Raw genomic sequence first — 21,428 nt, 5'->3', positions numbered from 1 at the left:
GAAGAAATCAAACAGACAGCCTTCAATCAGCTAGTTAGACAGAGTGAAAAACACAGATAGGGTAAAGAAGAAAATTAGAAAAGTCAAGATGTGATTGCCAGTCTTATGCCAATTTTTGGGGATATTGAAGCAATTTGTAAAATAAGCTTAGCTCCATATGAACAAAAACTTCAATGTAATTGCTGTGTAACTACAATGATACTGAATTTGAACAAATGTGGCAGATGAGTTAAAAATATGATATACAGAACAGCATTAAAACAGTTGTCAGAGGTTGTGAACAAGTTATTATGAAAAATTAGAACATTTCATAATTTGTAGTTGTGCTTTAGACAACCTCAAGGAATATGATGATATCCTGACTGATATTTCAACATTGTATTTAGTAGCAGCTTCCAGCCACGTTTTGAGAAAACTCAATCACAACCACAATTACATAATTGATTATATTACCAAAATAGAAGAATGAAACACAAGTTCAAAAGGAAGAAATGTAGGTGAACCATTCCTTCTAGCCTTTTTAGAAATTCTCTCTTTAATGAAGAAATATTCCATTCCAAAATACAGACACACAGTTAAATACTTGAACAATCTTGAAACATGGCAAGTCCCCAGCTTGTTCCAACACACTGTACGTATGGGTACAATACTTAACAATACAAAACATAAATCAGTAGTTTTATTACATTAACAGTGTCTACATTGAGCCTTTAGTGCTTTTAAAATTACTGCTTCTCCTTTTGGAGACACTAAATATGTCAGTTGCTGTGGTTAATTTAAATATGATATAGTCAGATATTTTTGGTGAAAATTCAATGTCCACTATTTTGGACAGAAGAAAAATAGTTACTATTCACAGCTATTTTGTTAAATTTATCCACTCTGAATTCAGCAACAGAGACTTAAGTGTATATATGTATGTGTATATGTATATGCATATGATATATATACATACATATACATACACACACACATTTACATAGACACGCACACATACAGTGTGTGTCTACATTAATTAACCTATATAACTGGGAAAAAGACAAATTAATAGAAGATTAGTACTGTGTGACAAACCAAACTAGACAAGTTTTCACTTCATGCACTAACAGAGTACAATTTGTTTCACAGTGAAGGCCACAAACTTGTGCAGGTTAACTCTGAAACATGCCAAGCCTTTCTCCCTTATAACACTCTCAACCTTACCTAATAACTTCCAGCATTTGTGTTTTTTTCTTTTTATCTCTATTCTACATCCATTTTCTTTGACTTAAATCAATAATTATAAACATATTTAATTTCAGTGTTTAATCTGATTATATCAATTAAATCACACAATTTTCTCATGTTATTTTACATGCTTTCAAGATAATATTTATGATTACTGTATAATAATCTTAGATTTCTTCAGCAATTCTTTAGCTTTCAATATACATATGTTGTGTGAGGTTTACAGATTATTCAGTGTGCAACTCCCATGTCATTATCAAATAATTTTACTTAACTACACTAAAAATAAAAAGTCATATATGGTACTCTTAAATGTGGCATCCATTCTGGAAAGCTCTTGTGATAGAACTATAAGTAAATTATAGAAAACAAAATTTATTAAATAAAAACTTTACAGAGCAATTTGGCTTTAAGTACATTTAGTTGTGTGATAACTCACATGGAAGTGCTATTTTGTAAAATTAACTTTTTAAATTAAGTGATACTTGAGAGGACAGTATCTGCAACCTTCAGCATATGTAACCCATGGATTAATCAAAATAAAGCCATAAAGCTTCTTGAATCGTGTGTTCGCAAGCTGCTTGTTCTATAACATTCACAATTCTCTGCATTATTTGATAAAACTATTCTTTTCTTGCAATGTGTGCACTACACTGATGGCCAACTAAAATAATGCAACTCAAACATAAAAAAATTACAATGCACATCAAGTATGTATTGTTCAAGCTTACAATCTTACAAATGATATAAAACAAACCAAAAAGTGAAATATAAATTAGCAATGGACATGCTTGTTTACAATATTGCTAAATTCATTGTTCAATCACAAAAAAAGTTAAATGACTTAACTTTAACTATGTTACTGGCTTTGTTTTTGGCACCTACGGTTCAAGTACAAGAACAGAATTAGCTAAGAGTGTCCTTGACAGTTCACAGTTCTTTTATTTTACAGATGTCCATCTTATTAAAAATGTTGAGAATTAGTGGTTAATGGGTAGATATAATTTTGAATAAATAATCATACTTAGTGCCTTAATATCTGATTTTTAAGTGCATTTCACCAAAATAGGTTTATCATAGTTGAAAAAATATGTAACTGCTTTGTCAAAGTACTGCACAGTTCAGCTAGAAACAAAACAAAGTGTGTTAATATTATAAGTTTAGACAGAATATTTTGCTCACAAATGTAAATAATTATCTTTTCTTAATATTAACACTGTTTCCTCTTGAAAAAAGAACACCATATATGCTCTGCTTGGTGATAACTGCAGTTGTATTGTCCTGAATTCTGTTCTCATTTGAGCCATATAAATAAGATGCTGATAAACCCAGATTTTAGTAAAAGAATTGTTGGACAACACATTTAACTAGAAACTTTTAAAATTACTTTGCTACAGTATTCACACTAATTATAAAATTTTTATTTTGTCATAAGACGCTTCATGTGCTCATTCCATTCCTGATTGAAACCAGAAGTTAGACCTTCTTCATCATCTGTCCTTATGCAGCTTTCATCATCATCAGTTTTTACGTAGCTCTCATCATCAGTTTGGCTGCAATTAGCCTGACAAGTGGATAAAATGACTGAATTATACATTGGGAAAAATCATATTGAGCACACAGGTCTCAGTAACCAACATATTTACATTGTAAATATAAACAACAGACAAATCAACATTTGAAAGCTTTGCAAAAACAATGACTGAAACATTAACTGGAAGGAAATGCAGTAAGTCAAAGGTCATTATGCTATCAAAAATTCAATATAGTAGAAATAAAGCATTTGCATTCTTCCATTTGATAAATTTTTTGTAATACTGCAGAGAATATCTTACATACATGTACGACGTAAACACTATTTCCTAATGATGGCAATGATGTGTATTGAGTGTTGCATCAATTGGAATTGATTGCTTCCTGAATTTAACTGTATAGCTCTTCCTATATTTTTGAAACTTGACAGTGCTGTTAGTAGGCATATTAAACACATGCAAGCAAGAGTTAATTTAGTTCCATTTCTGATTCCTCTACTCTCAACCCATATAATGCAGAGATTATTAGTGTTGCAATTATGTTTTTTAAAATCGATTTGGCTCTAATTGCTCATATTTTTTCAATAGAGCCCCCACTTTGGTCCCACCAATGTTTGTTCCCATATGGATGATGACAACTCCACCATAAGGTTCCTTCCAGATCCAAACAGATGTCCTTAACCTTAGTATAGGTTAGATAACATAGCCTTCAAGGCTCTTACTCACTGTTTCATAGAACAATACCTACCTTGCTAACAAAAACCACACTGCTTTTCATTCCTCAATTTGGTTTCCCCATAACCCGAAGCAGGAGTCTGTTCACTCATACTCTTTACAGTCTTTACTCTTATCAGTACGGGATAAGGAATTTCATTTCTTTTGGACAGGTATAGGAACTAAGATTTCCCAACCTTTAACTTTGTGAATCCTTAATTACCTCAGATAAAGCCATACTCATTAATCCTCTTGACTGACAATTGTGTCATATTTAATCTAAAAGACATGACTGTAATTTGGAATAAAGTGTTTAAGTAAATTTACCCTTCCCTGATGCAATGCATTATCCCTAATTTTGGAATCTAGGCCATTAAACGATGCTAACATGCGCTCATATTTTATTTTGTGCTTCAAGAGTCCAATCACCCCCAAGATGAAAAGAATAGAAAATACAAGCCTTGCACTCAATTATTTTTTGGGAAGGATGTATCTTTTTCCTGAGTCACAGGCTGCAAATTTGATCAGTGTCTTTTCCTGCACCATGCAAATCTACATAGAAAGCCAGTCGTTAAAGTCGATTTAGCAATGATAGGCAAACATTACTTACACAGGATACAGAAGGTCTGTTCACCCCTGCAAACTGACCTGTAAATAGCAGATAAAATAAAGAGAAAGAAAGATAGCCACAAGAGTAATTAATGTGACCACTTAAAATAATAAAGATGCTATCTGGAAATAAAATCCAAAGCGTCAAATAAAATGTGCAGTGGAAAGCGAAAAAGAAGGTAGTATCTTTCAGTAAGCTTTAATATTGCACTTACGGCAAGACAGTAGCAGAAGAAATAATTAAAAAAAGGAAAATGTAACTCATCTATTCCAAATGCCTTTCCACAGTGATAATGTGAATCCAAAATGAATGGCAAGATATGAATTTACTTTAAGCTCAGTTTATTTCTCATTAAGACTTTTGACAGCAAAGGTAAAACCAGCTTTGACTGAGCCAGCCTCTGAGAAATGCATTCTTGCTAAAACTGTCATCCTTCAGAACATGTAAAGAACATCTTTAAGACCCATTAAGGCTGCAGGAACTCCAAAAGATTATTGTAACTCCAGAAGACAATAATAACCCACAATATAATAAACAAAAAAACGATGGGTTTTCAGAAGCAAGGGTTCAATTAAAAATACTGAGGACATACACCCTCCAGTGAATTAAAGGGGTTTCTCCCCATAAATGTAACAAACAGTGTGTCAATGGATAGTAACTGTGGAAAGACGAAAACAAGAGTTAACAAGAGTATATATAATTATCTGGATAGACAGGGTCTGATTAGGAACAGTCAACATGGATTTGTGCGTGGAAGGTCATGTTTGACAAATCTTATTGAATTTTTTGAAGAGGTTATGAGGAAAGTTGACAAGGGTAAAGCAGTGGATGTTGTCTATATGGACTTCAGTAAGGCCTTTGACAAGGTTCCACATGGAAGGTTAGTTAGGAAGGTTCAATCTTTAGGTATTAATATTGAAGTAGTAAAATGGATTCAACAGTGGCTGGATGGGAGATGCCAGAGAGTAGTGGTGGATAACTGTTTGTCAGGTTGGAGACAGGTGACTAGTGGTGTGCCTCAGGGATCTGTACTGGGTCCAATGTTGTTTGTCATATACATTAATGATCTGGGGTGGTAAATTGGATTAGTATGTATGCAGATGATACTAAGGGAGGTGCCATTGTGGATAATGAAGCAGGTTTTCAAAGCTTGCAGAGAGATTTAGGCCAGTTAGAAGAGTAGGCTGAACGATGGCAGATGGAGTTTAATGCTGATAAGTGTGAGGCACTACATTTTGGTCGGAATACTCCAAATAGGACATAAAAACTCAAAATGCTGGCAGAACTCAGCAGGCCAGACAGCATCTATGGGAGGAGGTAGTGACGATGTTTCGGGCCGAAACCTTTCATCAGGAGTGAAGAAACATGGGATGGTCGAGGAGGGATAAGAAGTGGTGGGATCACGTAGGAAGTGGTGGAAGTTATGGTGGATTATACATTGGATCTGTAGGCTGGTAGTGTGATAGGTGAGAACCAGGGGGACTTTATCCCTGGTGGGCTGGCGGGGGGATGGGGTGAGGGCAGAGGTGCGTGAAATATGGGAGACGCGATGGAGGGCAGAGTTGATAGTGGACGAAGGGAAGTACATTGGATCTGTAGGCTGGTAGTACCTCCTACGTGATCCCACCACCAGCCACATCTTCCCCTCCCCCCCCACTCCAGATGCACTTCCAGATTTTCAGCGTCCTGCAGTTATTTTGAGATTTTCAGGGTATCAACGGATCTATTATATAGAACATACTCTATGTGATGTGGGTATTCACCAGTGTATATATCAACATTGTTTCGATATGCAACTTTGGGGATTAGTAGCTATTATATGGGAATGGCTTCAGCATAACTGCCCAAATAATAACTGCTACTTTAATCACAAGCATTCTTTTACTTAATAACTACATGATATAAACTCTAAAAGAGGCATATGGATGGAAGAAAAAGGGAGGGTTATGGGTGGTATAAGAGAGAAGAGTTGATAGCCTTGTATAAGTTGGCATTACATCATGATCTGAAGAACCCATACTGTTCTGTACTGTTCAATTTCTGGCTTCAAGAAAAATATACTTGTTTTTATGGAATCCAATTTGACCAGGTTTCTGACATTGGAAGGACAGAATGAGATTCCCTCTTCATAATACACATGCCTTCCTAACTACTCAATGCCATTGTTTTAAAATTATATACATAGTCACCCTATTTGATGATTTTTAATTTTCAAAGTAATTTTGTGATTAATGGTGCTGAATACTTTCAATTTTCTGCTACTTGGTCACCGTGGCCTCAACAAATGCACTGTGAAAATCCTGTTACACTTCCTGCAAAATCATGTTATCATAATGACCACAACAGAGGAAATTGAGGACCAAAGATTTTGTTCTGTTTCAGAAAACCATGATACACGGTGCCACAAATCACCCAAAATACAAACCAGCAGAAGTTGTTCTCACCTTCTATAAAGAAGCCAACTTTTGTGTTGTGGTTGCACATATTGTCTTGTCTCACCTGATAGTTGTCATCCTGCAGCTTTTGCTTCAGGTATTCTTCAAGTTTTAACTCGTGTTCAAGCTGACGGACAGATTCACTTTCATAGCTTTCATCATCTGTTCTAACATAAGAGTCACCATCTTCTGTAGCACTTACAAGGAAAGGAACCACAAATAGTTACCATATTTGCCATTTGGTGTATGTGCTCTCTTTACAGTAGTGAATTGGATTCATATAATGGTAGATGGCCTCCCACACCCACTGTTTCCATACAACCAGATCCACACTGACATGGAGTGGATCTTCTTGCTGCAACTTTCTGAAGGAAGCCAGCTTCAATAAGTTTGTTGAACCATTATGCAGTGCAGAGCCTTCCAGTTGTAAACAGCAAACTTGGTATGACCTAAACAAGTATGACCAACAGAAATGTGTTGACAGTCAATTAAGCCATATCCTCAGGCTTAGCTAGCTGTCAAGTAAAAATAGCTTTCAAAATAAAGCACATTTTTTTTAAAAAGTGGGAGAATGAAATTAAAACATCAAAAATACCAGTAAATATTTAAAACAATTAACCTGTTAATGTTAATTTCATTACTTTCACATCAGCCTGAAATGTTGACTGTTTATTCCTCTCCACAATTGCTGTCAGACCTGTTGAGTTCCTCCAGCATTTTGTGTGTATTTCTCTGGATTTCTAGCACCTGCAGACTCTCTGGTGTGTGTGAATAATTTGAAGCGTGTTTCTATCCATTTCAGCATACAGCTCATTGAAATTACTAGAGATGTTGAACAACATGGCTAACCTGCCACAGGTTGAACTGGCAGATTTCCCTAATTCACTGCTGAGGCAATGTGGGAAGTTGATCTTCACTCATTTATGAAGTTCTCCTACAGTAGTCATACAAGAGGGAAACAGGCATTTTGGCCTCATCCCATTCACAGCAACCAGTCTAATATTAATCCCATCTTCAGCAATTGATCCATAGCCTTCTGTGCCAAGTCAACTTAAGTACTTGTCTAGACTCACTTGTTTCCACCACTCCCTCATGCAGTACGTTCCAGGTACTCACAAGTACCTAGATGATCAAGGTTTATGCAGCAAGAACAGGCTGAAATAATGGATTTACCAGGACACTTCTGCTTGAGGATCTTGGGATAGAGGAGGAAGAGGGGTATGTGGGTTTGAGGGATTACACGGCTGAAGGCTGTGCAGAGTAGATCTTTGGTGGAGGAAATGATTTCAGTGACTATCAGGGAGGCAATAGCCTGATGGTCAGTGATGAGATCATGGTTCAGTGAATGGCAAGAGGACTGGACTACTTGACAAATGTTTTGGCGTATAGGCAGAAAACAGTTAGTTTGCACCTTTTAGGCCTTACAAAATTTCCATATTTACAATGTCATGAGGAATTGGCAGCATATTTCAAGAAAACTTGTTTACATATTTTCTCAAAGAATCAAAATGCTGGAGGAACTTAGTGAGTCAGACAGCGTCTGTGGTGGGAAATGGGAAGGTCAACATTTCAGGTCCAGATAAAGGGAAGCTAGGCAATAGATAGAAGTGAGAGGTAGGGGTTGAGTAAAAGTTGGCATTAGGCAGATCCAGTTGAGCAGTGTTCAGCTATGGAGAAAGTGTGAAACTAGATAGTTTTTTGAGTAGAGACCCAATATGGACATGATGGGGATGGGGATGTTGTTGCTGGTTGCTGGAAGTTTGATAGCAACGGCCTCAATTTTTTTTACCTTGTAAAGGCTCCTTTGTAAATGCAAATTGTGGAATATTCTCTTTGTTGAAAATAAGGCTGGGCTATGAAATAATTAATTTTAGGGAAAGAATTTAAAGCTTCCTGGAGAAATGCATTTTCCTTTCAGTAAGATTGCTCAGATGGCTAATTGTTTTACATTTTGGGAGAAAAGAGGCAGAATAAAAGGCAAGAAAATTTCAAGGATAAATGCAATTTTTTGTTGAATATATGCATTGCGCATAATTTTTCAAAGTTATTATTCAACACAAGAAAAAAAGGACAATTAATCATGCTTACATGTCACTTCGAATTGTTCCTGTTGCAGCAGCACTGTTGATATAGCTGGGATTTCTGGCATTGATCTGAGCAAGAAAGGCCTTCTCAGAAGTTGGTGAAGGAACAATGTCATCTAAATGAGTACGACTAAAATCAGAGTCCACGTTGCTCTCTGTTTCACTGCCAGCCTCTGCTGAATTGAAAGCAAAACATTCATTCATAGTAACATACGAAAATAGCTTAGACCTGCTGTGTACATAAATGTGAAGGTATGAGATGAGCGACACGTATAAAGCAAATGAAAAGTTACACCTCACATAACTTGGGAGAATAAAAGCTGCACCATTTGTTAATACAGGTACAAGTTTCGCACCATCACAATAAAAAAAGCAAAATTAATCTTGTTGGAAGGCTCAGTGCTGCAACGTGAATCAAACATAAAACATTGACTTTCTTTCAAGTTTCACAAGCAACTGGCATTACTGCAACATACAAGCATAAGCTTGATTTCTTATGAACTGCCTTTCTACTTTCATTTATAAATTGCTCAATGTGTCTTTGAATAAATTATGCAAAAGCAAAGTTATACTCAAAACCATGTATGACCGCCCCTTGTTTGTTTTCTCAGGACACAGGTTAAGCAACAGTAAAATGAGTTCCTTTCATGACTAGAAAAAACACTTTGTACATCACTGAGGTTTAAAGTTAAATTCCAGGTTATTGTCATATGCATGATACACACACGCACACACACACACACACACACACACACACACACACAGAGGGCAATCAAAAACTTACTTGAAAAATAAACAAATTATATAGAATTTTTACAAGAAAAACAATTAGAACAAAAAAAAGTCCATTTTGTGCAAAGTTGTCAAGTAGTCATTGTGTTGCTAAACTCTAGTGGATAAGGTTTTGCTGGTGGTTTCAAGAATTGAATGGCTGAAGGCATCTCAAACCTTGTGGTGTGGGACTTCAGACTCCTTCCTGTACCTCCTGCCGAATGGAAATTGTGAAAACATGGCATAGCCCAGATAGTGGGAATTATTGTTGATATTAGTGTCCTTCAAGAGGCAATGCCTTCTACAGATACTACCAGTGGTGCGGAGGGATGTGCCCATGAAGTATTGCACAGACTATATTCCCTGCAGCTTCTTATATTCTTGTGCATTTTAATTGCCATACCAGACCATGATGCAACCAGTTAAGATACTTCTGACAGATTTGTATAAGTTTGTTAGAGTGCTTGAAACTAAGACAAACGTCCTTAACCTCTTAAGAAAGTAGACACAGGTATGCTTTCTTTATGATCACATCAATGTGCTGGGTGCAGGACAAGACATCCAGTATGTTAGCACCCAGGAATTTAAAGCTTCTGATTCTCTTCACAATTAGACTGGCACATATTTTCTTTTTTCTCCTTTCTGAAGTCTCCAATCTGTTCTTTTCTTCTGATGGCCCTGATGAAGGGTCTTGTCCTGAAATGGTGACTGTTTGCTCTTTTCTATAGATGCTGCCTGGCCTGCTGAGTTCCTCCAGCATTTTGTGTGCTTTGGATTTCCAGCATCTACAGATTTTCTTGGATTTGTGCTCTTTCCTTTTGCTGACATTAAGCGAGAGGGCACCATACAACCAGGTGACTACCTCTGCTCATTCCAGTTAGCTGACTCATCACCATCTGTGACTTGTCTAGCAACAGTAGTGTTTTCAGTGAATTTGAAGATGTCATTAGATCTGTGCTTAGCCACATAGTCATGTGAATATAAGAAGTGGAGCTAGGGTCTAAGCACCCAACCTTGACACGCACCTGTGCTGATGGTCAGCGAGTAACTAAGCTCTGCCAATGAGGTAGTCAAGTAACTAGTTGCAGAGAGGTACAGAAGCCCAGGTTTTGAAGCCCGATGAAGAGTTGGGATGTGATAATTGTGTTGAACATTGAGCTATAGTCAATGAACAGCAGCCCATTGTCTATTGTCCAGATGATTCAGAGCAGAGTGAAGAGCCAGAGAAGTCACATTTGCTATTTAACCATGGTGGCAGTTGGTGAATTGGAGCAGATCTAGGTAATCTCTGAAGTAAGAGTTGATTTACACTATAACCAACCTCTGAAGGTATTTCATTACAGTTGATGTAAATGCCACTGAACAGTAGTCACTGAAGCATGTCACCACTATCCTCTTGAGCATCAGTACAATAGATCCCCTTTTGAAGCAATATCAGGCTGCAGAAGTGAAAGGTTAATGTCCTTAAATACTCCAGAGAGTTGGTCTGTACAAATCTTCAGTACTTTGCCAAGCACACCAACTGGCCAGAAACCTTTTTGTGGATTCACCCTCTTGGCCTCAGAGTCTGAAAGCACAGGGCCATCATTATACTCTGTAAGAGTGTCCCTTGTTTGGTTTCCCAGGGTACCAGATAAGCAATAGTAAAATGGGTCCCTTTCACACCTATCAAATAATGACAAGACCATAGAGAGCAGACATGCAGAGGATACTTCCAATAGTGGGAAATTCTAGAATCAGCGAGCAGTTTCAGAATAGAAGGACATCCTTTAGAACAGTGGAATTTCTTTAGCAAGAAGGTGGTAAATCTGTGGAATTCATTGCCAGAGATGGCTGAGGCCAAGTCATTGGGTACATTTAAAGTGGATGTTGATAGATTATTAACTAGTAAGGACATCAAAGCTCACAGGGGGAAGGCAGGAGAATGGTGTTGAGATGGAAAATAAATCAGCCATGATTGAACGGTGGAGCAGACTTCTAGAAACAGATGAAGTACCCTCCCAAACTGGGAGATTTGGACATCACTGCTTCTCTCATTATAACAGTTAATTCCCTCAAGATAGCAATTCATTTTGTAATCTTCTTGATCTGTAAAACTCAATGTTTTGCTTTGATCTACAAATCCATGGACAATATTCTACATGACTAACTCTTATTCATCATGCTCAGTACATGATTATCAGTTTTCACACTGTTTTGTTTACTAAGCATTACTAAGATGAGACTAAGCATTACAGAAACATTGAATGTTTATTTATAGCCACTAAAAACATGGAAAGTACTACTCGAGTTATTTTTAGATATAGCTCAAAGAAGCTACTCCATTCACGAAAGATATAATTAATATAAATGTGTTTGAAAATTGATTTAGTTTTACTTCCTTCCACTGTATACAAGTTGAATTGTAATAAAGGACAAAGATACAAACCTACTGAAATGTATGTATACCCAAATTAAATATACTTATTGCTGTAAGGAATTTAAGCAACTCTACAGCACCTGAACACTGAACTTGTGCCAATTTCAGATATGTATCATGATATTTTACATCAGTGCTACCAAGAGAATCACTTGAACAAACATTCTTCTGGATAATAAATATGCAAATAAATCAAATGCCTTGAGATTTCATTATCTTCCAAAGAGGAAAAGAAAAACAGCAACTTTTTCTGCACGTGCACTAACTAGCAAAAATAATAATTATTTTAAAGTTTATTCCCATTTCCAAAAAGGTTTCTAATGTACTGGTGCTCGAGAGTATAGTGACCTGCTTCAGTGGTACTTACATCAAATCATTAAACATGGTGAAACTGAATAATTCAAGCATTTGAGCTATTGTACAAATCATACAGAGATATCATTTTATGAACACAATTAATCTTAAATATTCAAAATAACAAACAAGCCAATGTGTCATTATCGTGTATCCCACATATTTTTCAGCTTTCATTTTTCTTACTTGATGCTCTTCCTACACTGCAAGTGTAGGAAATAGTCTTTGCTGGGTGAGTCCTGAAGCAGTTTACTGTTCTGCTTATGGACTCTGGCTGCTAGTCAAAGTTACAATGATTCATAAGGGCAGGCAAGGTAGTAGTGGATTTTAAACTGTTTCCTCTCACCAAGTAGTCTATATATTTTCAGTTATAATTTTCTGATGGTGTCTTTCATTTGAATGCCTATTATTTAAAGACAATTTCTGTAAGGATCTTCACATTCTTGGGATGCTCTAAAACGAAGAAAATTAAGTCCTCAAGTATACCACTACTAAATTGTCAACAGTGAACGCAAGACACCTTACACAGCAAAATAAGCTTGAATTTAGTTTCAGCAGTGATGCAGAATCTAAACAAGACATCGGTTGAAATATCTAGCAAATAGATGTGCAATAAGAGTTCTGGTATAATTTTCCATCCACTTTAATGAAAGGACAGAAATTGCAGTGCTCTATGTTGGGGGCAAGGACTCCTCCTTTGTAATTTTCCTGTATGTTTCACATATCCTGGGTAAAAAAAAACAAGATGCTCTGTCTGTGCATTTTCAAGATGAGCCATAGAATTATTACAAAGGAAGGCAATCAGCTCACTGAGACACTGGATAGAGGTTTCAAATAGATATTTGCCCTTACCTCCTTTCCCAGAACTTAAAAAAATTTTCTACCAGTTTCTACAAGAACTCAGAAAAAATCATAAGCCAGAGGGCCTTATTAACTTGTATGGCTCAATGACTTAATAATTGATTAGCAAAAAAAAGAGCTTTTTCTTCATACTCAGAGTATTTTGTTCCATTTTTGTTCCCTCTTCGGGGCATTGAATCTTTCGCTGATTATGGTTCACGGGCATTTGTTTTGCTCTCAATGGTTGATATTTATTTCTGGATTTAAAAATAAGTAGCTTCTGAGAAAGGAGAGATCTTAGAATCTTGAAGCATTGGTATCAGTGCTTGGATAGGAAACAAGCAGACATTCCAATTAGAAGCATATATAGGGCACGTACCCTTGAGCTTGCTTTGTCATCTATCAAGATCATAGCTGGCCAGATAATAAGCTCGTCCACATTTGTACATACCCCCTTTCACCTTGTTACCTAGCAAGAACCTGTCTATTTCTTCTTTAAAAATATTTGCGGAGGCTGAAGAATATTGTTCCAAAGACATATGATCTTCTGAGAGGAAAAGGTTTTTGTTGCAGCTCTTTTCAAACTCCAAGTTCTACATTCTCTCACAAAAGAAACTTTGTCACTATATCCAGCCTACATAAATTCCAATCAAGTCCCCTTTCAGTTTTCTGAGCTTCAGTGAATACAAGCTTCACCTGTCCATTTTCTCTACAGTCATTCATTCTAGGTTTCAGTGTAGTAAACCTTCTCTGAACTGCTTGCAAATGTATTTACATCTTTAAATAAATTGATCAAAACTGTGCAGTTGTCTCCAGATGTGATCTCACCAATTCCCTGTACAGCTGAAGATAACCTCTTATTTTGTATTCAATTCCCTTAGTAATCAGTTCTGTAAGCTTTACTGATTACATGCTATATCTGTATTTCCAAATAATGTGCAAGGAGAATCAGATCCCTTGGTGTCTTGACATCTACATTCTCTCCACATTTAGATAATCATTCTGCATTTTTCCTGTCAAACTGGACCATTTCACATTTCCCACATCATACTTCATTTGTCAGATCTTTATCCATCTACTTAACTCATTACAACCAGCAGGAGGAACTCAGAAGTACATTAGCAGAAATGGTCAACATATCTGATTGAAATCCTGCATCAGGACTGAGATTGGAGACAAAAGACAGCCTGTATAAAGGGGAGAGGGGAAATGGTGAAAAGGGAGCCAATGGTGATTAGTGGACTGAGGAGGGGAGAAGGATGGCGGGCAGATTAAGATAGGAGTGGATGGAACAAGAGAGGCTGTATAGAGAAAGAGAGAGGGGGAGGGGGAAAAGAGGGGGAGAAGGTGAAAGAGACAAAAGGGGATGGGGAAGAGAAATGGGGAAATGGGAAAGGACAGGAAGAGGGGGAGAGCATTGGAAGGGAAGAGCATGAAAGGGAAAGGAGGAAGAGAGAGAGGAAGTCTATTTTGTGTTGTATAACTATGATTCTTTGAAACTGATGCACCATCAATAACTCTCTGAGATGTGAGACGAGATATAGGCTTTTATTGGCTGGAAGAAAGAACAAGCAGCAATTGACCACCACACTACATCCTGGAGACTGAGACCAGGGCTCAGGCTCCAATCGCCTTTATACCGGGTCCATGGGAGGAGCCATGGTCAGTGGGAGGAGCCACAGGACCCGTAAGGAGGGGGGGCGTGTCCAGACAGGTATATGTAGTTCACCACAGAAACATAAAAAAGACCCATTTATATTCCTGTCAGTCAGCCAGCCTACTACCCAAGTCAATATGTTTACTACCTACACCGTGATCTTTTATTTTGCACAATAACATTTACTGCAGCATTATCAAACACCTTTAGGAAGTGTTGTTCATGCACCGGGGTCCCTTTATTCGTAACATATGTTTCTCAAACATATTTCCTCTGTAACATTTCCCATCTTTTTTGAATAAAATAATTGTTTTCTCTGTTACCCAGTTGAATGGAGTCTTCCCAGATTCTTTGGAATTTTGTAAAATTAAAACCAAAACTAGTCACTTTTTCAAACCTGGGCATCAGAGTTCAGGGACCTGTCCTACCACTTCATAATTGTAATTTTCCCAGATTCTTCCCTCTCTTTCAATTTCTTAAATTCTCTATACTGACACTGTGCTGAAGAGGATCAACATCTTTAATTATAAAAGAGGCTTAGAAAAAATGGACAGCCAGTGCCTTTTTTCCAGGTTGGAAATGGCTAATACAAGAGGGCATAATTTTCAGGTGGTTGGAGGAACGTATAGGGAGGTGGTATGTCAGAGGCAAGTTTTTCACATGAAGTACAATTCTTCCACTCTGCCATCAGATTTCTGAACAGTCCATGAACACTTCCTCGTTATTCCTTCTTCTTGAACTATTTATTTTTGTAACTTATAGATGTTAAGTCTAGACTGTACTGTTACTGCAAAACAACACATTTCATGTGAAATGTCAATGACAATAAATCTGATTCTGTTTCAGAAAATGTTAGGTGCCTGAAACAGAGGAAGTGTGAGAAGCAGATACCACAATGACATTTAAGAGTTATTTAGACACATAAACAGACAGAGTATGGAGGAGTATGGACCATGTGCAGGCAGAAGGGCTTAGTTTAGATTTATATCATGGTTAGCGCAGGCATGATGGGCAAAATGGTTTATTCCTGTGTCGTACTGTTCAATGTTCTACATAATTATATTCCTTTTCTTTAAGTCATTTGTTCCAGGTCCTTCCTTTGGAACATTTTTCTATTTTGTTATGTATTCCATGTATCCTTAATGCTTTTTCACCATATCTTGGCTGACCAAACCCTAAATTTAATTTGCCAGTCTCTTTAACCATATCTGCTTTCCATACAGGTAAATACCTTCATTTGTTCAAAAATCTTGTCTTTGATCTATTCTTCTCTCTTTTACTGTGAGGTCAATTCCAAGTTCAAAATACATTGACTATCAAAGAATGTGTACCTTGAGGTTTATCTCCTTTCAGGCAGCAATAAAACAAAGAAACTTAATTTTCAGGCTATAGATTGCAGTTACTCTTGTCCAGAAAATGTGTTATTAGTAGAGTAATATTAATAGGTAAATTACAGCAGCCTCAGGACTCACACCACCAGGTTCAGGAACAGTTTTACTCCTCAAACGTCATGCTCTTGAACCAAAGGGGTAAACCACTCAACTTCACATCTCATCATTAAAATGTTCCGACAACCTATGGACTCACTTTTATGGACTCTTCATCTCATGTTCTCACTATTTAATATTTATTTATTATTATTATTTCTTTTTGTATTTGCACAGCTTGTTCTCTTTTGCACACTGGTTTGACATCCAAGTTGGTGTGAACTTTCATTGATTCTATTACAGTTATTATGCTAGTATGCTGTTATAGATTTATTGACTATGCCCACAAGAAAATTATTCTCAGGGTTGTATATGCTGATATACATGTACTTTGAGATTAAATTTATTTTGAACTTCTTATTTTATCCTACCACATGGTTACATTCACAAAATCTTCCACAAATTCCTTCATTATTAAAAATCTCCAACCAAATTAATTTTTCTTGCATTGCTGAACATAGGACACCCCTCTCCATTGAGTGAAGACATGATAATTAACAGAGCAGTTCCTGCTTCATTCCTCTTTTTCTGTATTTCTTAAATGTCATGAACCTTTCAATATTCATCCTGTAGCTATACCCCTGTAATAGCTATTAGACCATAATTATTCGTTCTATTTGCACTTTCAGTTCACAGCTTTTCATTTTGCCCTTTCTTCTTGCTTGTAACATATAGTTTCAGCTGCTAATTTATTCTTGGATTTGTACTCTCAATTCCTTCCTGTCACAGTTACTTTATCACTTCCCATGTTGGCACTTTTCTCTCTTACCTTGAGTCAACTTTTTGATTTATCACTTCCTTCCAACCTAGATATCTCACTATGACTATTTAGGTTAAAATCACACCCGGAGTGTGATTTCCGAGTCATGTACCTCATGAGAACACCAGACCTAGGCTGGTTCAGGTGTAGACCATCTTGATGGTGCAGTCCCCACTTTCACTAGTAGCAGTTCCAGTGCCTCAGAATGCAGACCTCACTTCTGTTCACCGATCTTTGCACTAATTTCTTCAATTTTATCTGTCCTCTGCCACTTTTAACATGGATCAATTAACAACACTGAGATTATTATCTCTGAGACTCTGCTTCTTAATTTGGCATTTGACTACTCATATTGATTCTGCAGAATCTCTTTTATGTTATATGTACTTACATACACTGTAATCACTGGATGTTTCCCATCCCATTGCAAGCTCCTCTCCAGCCTTGAGCAGATGCCCTGAACTGTGGCACAGGGTAGGGAACATTATTCTAGATTCTTGCTCTTTGCTGCAGAGAACACCATACTGAACCTCTCACTATACCGTGCTCTACCATAACATCCTTGTTCGATCGTAGATACAACAGTGCCTCATCAACTCACTGAATTTAATTTACTGAATATGTCCATGCATTTTCCTGAGACAATACATTTAAAAGTACTGATGGTCTTCTCCAGGTTATGAATGCCCAAATTAATATTTTGAAAATCAGCAGAATGGATTTCCCAGCTCTACTGCCTCCTGGGAACTGAGTTTACGGCTGTGCTTCCCCACTCACAAACAGTTCTCAGGATCAGAATTCTGCCTAAAAACTGAGGAGGACCTGTATCATGGCCAAAAGAAAACTGCACAAACATAAGAAAATCTGCAGATGCCAGAAATCTAAGCAACACACACAAAATGCTGGAAAAATTATGTAGGCCAGGCAGCATCGATGGCAAAAAGTAAACAATTGATGTTTGAGGCCAAGACCCTTCATCCATCTGTTTACTCTTTCCCATAGATGTTGCCTGGCCTGCAACTGCAAGGAAATTGCAACTCCATGTATCAGAGTGCACTGTATTTTTTCTGTACTTTGTAAAAAGAATATGAAAAGGATATGAAAAAAATTCAATGTGAGGCAAACTCTTGACTTCCAGCAACTGAAGAATTTCTTGTTTATGAGTGAGGGAAGTTGCATTGCTGACATAAAAGCTCAATCAGGAAGAAAAATTATTCATGTGATCAATAAGGTCAGTGCATCAACAAGTGCCAAAAGATTAATTTAAAGGGACTGTATCAAATAAATATTGCATTTGTAACAAGGTGAATGAATTAACAGCACAAATGTCAATTGCCAATACAGAAATATGGCTGCAGGATGGCCAAAGCTAGCAACTAAATTTTCTAGAGTACTAGAGATTTAGAAAACAGGTTAAATAGAAAATTAGGTGGAGTCATGCTGATGATGGAGATGACATCAATAGTTAGAAGGGGTAGTATCTCAGCCAGTCCTGGTGTATAACAAGAATCAATTTGACTGAAGCCAATTAGCATAGGTAGAACACTGAAGAAATGCTTGCCCTTGTTACTTACAGGCTTCCAGACAGTAGTTGTGATGTAGAGCAAGTGTAAATGAGAAAATCAGAGTGTATATAACAGGGATTAAAAAAAAAAATCATGTGAGTTTTCAATCTAGATATAGACTGGGCAGATTACATCAGCATGGCATTGGTGACCGAGGTTCAATTCCACTACTGCCTGCAAGGAGTTTATATGTTCTTGCCATGACAGTGTGGGTTTCCTCCAGATGCTCTGGTGGCCTCTCCCATTCTGAAAATGTATGGTTAGGGTTCTGGGCATGCTATGTTGGCACAAGAAGTATGACAACACTTGTGGACCGCATGGCACAATCCTCACTGATTTGATTTGATGCAAACAATGTATTTCACCGTGTTCCAATATTTCAGTGCATGTATGACAAATAAAGCTAATCTTTAAATCTTTATCTTTAAACCTACAATGAACAGGATGAATTCCTGGAATGTATATACAATGGACTACCAGGTCACTATGTTGATGATAAATACAAAATACTCTGCAGATGCTGGGGTCAAAGCAACACACACAACATGCTGGAGGAACTCAGCAGGTCAGGCAGCATCCGTGGAAACGAGCAATCAACCAGACCCTTTGTCAGGACAGAAGAGGGAGGGGGCAGGGGCCCTATAAAGAAGGTGGGGGGAGGGTGGGAAGGAGAAGGCTGGTAGGTGCCAGGTGAAAAACCAGTAAGGGGAAAGATCAAGGGGAAGCAGGGAGGGGATAGGCAGGAAAGGTGAAGGAGGAATGTAAGGGGAAAGCACTATGAGTAGTAGAAGGAGGCAGAACCATGAGGTACGTGATGGGGAGCTGGAGGAGGAGGCAGAGTGAAACTAGGATGGGGGAAGGGAGGGGGAGGGAATTATCAGAAGTTGGAGAATTCAATGTTCATGCCAAGGGGCTGGAGACTACACAGACGGTATATGAGGTGCTCCGCTCCGTCCGCCACAACAGACAGGATCTCCCGGTTGCCACTCACTTCAACTCTGCTTCACATTCCTATTCGGATATGTCCATACATGGCCTCCCCTACTGCCAGGATGAGGGCAAACTCAGGTTGGAGGAGCAACACCTCTTATATCGTCTGGGTAGTCTCCAGCTTCTTGGCATAGATTGTTTGTTTCCACGGATGCTGCCCGACCTGCTGAGTTCCTCCAGCGTGTTGTGCGTGTCACTATGTTGATAAACTATCTCATGAACACATTATTTTAGTTCTAGTTCTATGAAGAGTTAATTGTTACTCTTGTTATGCAAGGATTCCTAGTTTAGAACAACAATAGGATATAATTTTTACAATGCTTGAATGCTGCTTAACTTGAAACTCTGGTTATCAATCAAAACAAATGAAACTATGAAGAGAAGACAAAGTTACTGGGTAGATTCGGAAACTACGTTAAAAGTTACAGGTTGAAAGGGTAGTTAAGAGGGCATATGACACGCATATTTTTATTAGTTGAGGCAGTGAGTTCAAAAGTCAGGAAGTTATGTTGCAGCTTTATAAAACTCTTGTTAGGCAGCATCTGGAGTATTGTATACAGTTCTGGATGCCCCATTATAGGAAGGATGACAAGGCCTTGGGGAAGTTTACCGGGATGCTGCCTGGATTAGAGGGCATATGCTACTATGAGAGGTTAGACAAATCTGGGTTGTTTTCTCTAAAGCAGTGGAGGCTGAGAGACAGTATCTTATTCCGAGGGTTGAAATGTTTTAATACCAGAGGGCATGCATTTGTGATAGGGGCTTAATGACAATTAGAGATGTCAAAAAACACTAGCCTTGTCAGTGATGCCCAAATCCCCAGAGAAAGAACTAGCATATGAAGGTGCCTTTAGACAAAGTCTACAGATAATGGGGAATAAGAAAATGGTAGGGGAATTAAACAAGTATATTATGCAAGTTTTCGTGGAAGAAGGTAAATAGAATGTCCAAAAATTAAGTACCAAAGGCAAAATTTTCAATAAAGGGCTAGCCATTCATTTCTGAAAGGAGGGAAAATTCTTTCATTTAGAGCGTGAAGAAGCTTGGAATTCACCACCCAAAGAGCTACAGGGTAGCTCAGTCACTGATCACGTTCAGAAACACCCATTAGACATAAAAAAACTGAAGGGATATGGGGAAAAGAAGAAACATAATGTAAAAGATCTATCATGATTGATCAAAACACATATCTCCTTTTCATCACAAGACTAATAATATTAATGTATTAGGAGAACATGTGAATTACAGTGGAAACAGTTCATATATGCAACCCCCAAATTATGGAGTTTGTGATACATAAATCTCAAATCACTAACGAAAACACTATCCATACAGAATAAAATTCATTGTTATGAAATTTATGTGAATAAACATAAATAAGTCAATGTTATTTTTAAATGTGTTTCTTGGCACATGCATGGATGATATGGATTTACATTATAGAAAAACATAATACGACCTTTTTTCAAAGAATACACTACTACGCAAGGCAGGGGTCACCTGAACTGATTATGATTACATACCTGAATTCAACTCTTTTACCAAAGAGGACATTGTATTTGTAATGGAATCTGCTGCCACTAACAGGTCATTTCTCAGATTTCTCCTGGAACCTGCAAAAAAACAACTTTTTTACAAAGGAGATGACAAGTAATGCTACAATTTTATATATATATATAGTAATGTTTATATTGGTTTAAAAAACAATTTCCTGTTCTTCATGCTGCTCTAGTGCTCTACACTCATGACAATGTGGCTCAGCACAGCTCAAATAGCATCTGATCACACCACTTTCTTTGCCAGAATCCCAAATGTCGACAAGGAAGTGTACAGAAGTGAGATAGATTCGCTGGTTAAGTGGTGTTACAACAACAACCACCTTGAATTGAATATCAGAGAGACTGAAGAATTGATTGTGGATTTCAGGAAGGGGGAGTTGAGAAAACACACACCAGTCCTCATTTGAGGCTCAGTGGTGGCAAG

General features: G+C 37.5%; 1 protein-coding gene across 7 annotated transcripts in view; it reads right to left on the bottom strand.

Annotated features, from left to right (window-relative positions):
- Positions 1-535: 535 nt before the first annotated feature.
- Positions 536-21,428, bottom strand: part of dtna (dystrobrevin, alpha) — a 186,975-nt gene continuing 166,082 nt past the window's right edge. For 5 of the 7 annotated variants that reach the window (XM_059980402.1, XM_059980419.1, XM_059980435.1 and 2 more), the window contains 4 exons: positions 20,969-21,058; positions 8,607-8,778; positions 6,583-6,715; positions 536-2,791 (listed from right to left, as the gene is read on the bottom strand). In XM_059980402.1, the coding sequence (XP_059836385.1) occupies positions 2,648-2,791; positions 6,583-6,715; positions 8,607-8,778; positions 20,969-21,058 (539 nt within the window). In that variant the 3' untranslated portion in view covers positions 536-2,647. The remainder of the gene's footprint in view (positions 2,792-6,582; positions 6,716-8,606; positions 8,779-20,968; positions 21,059-21,428) is intronic. The other 2 variants (XM_059980411.1, XM_059980461.1) reach the window with 1 other exon arrangement.

Source organism: Hypanus sabinus, chromosome 1 (assembly GCF_030144855.1).
Source record: "Hypanus sabinus isolate sHypSab1 chromosome 1, sHypSab1.hap1, whole genome shotgun sequence".
NCBI classification, from domain to species: domain Eukaryota; kingdom Metazoa; phylum Chordata; class Chondrichthyes; order Myliobatiformes; family Dasyatidae; genus Hypanus; species Hypanus sabinus.
This window is presented reverse-complemented; position numbering and strand designations above follow the sequence as displayed.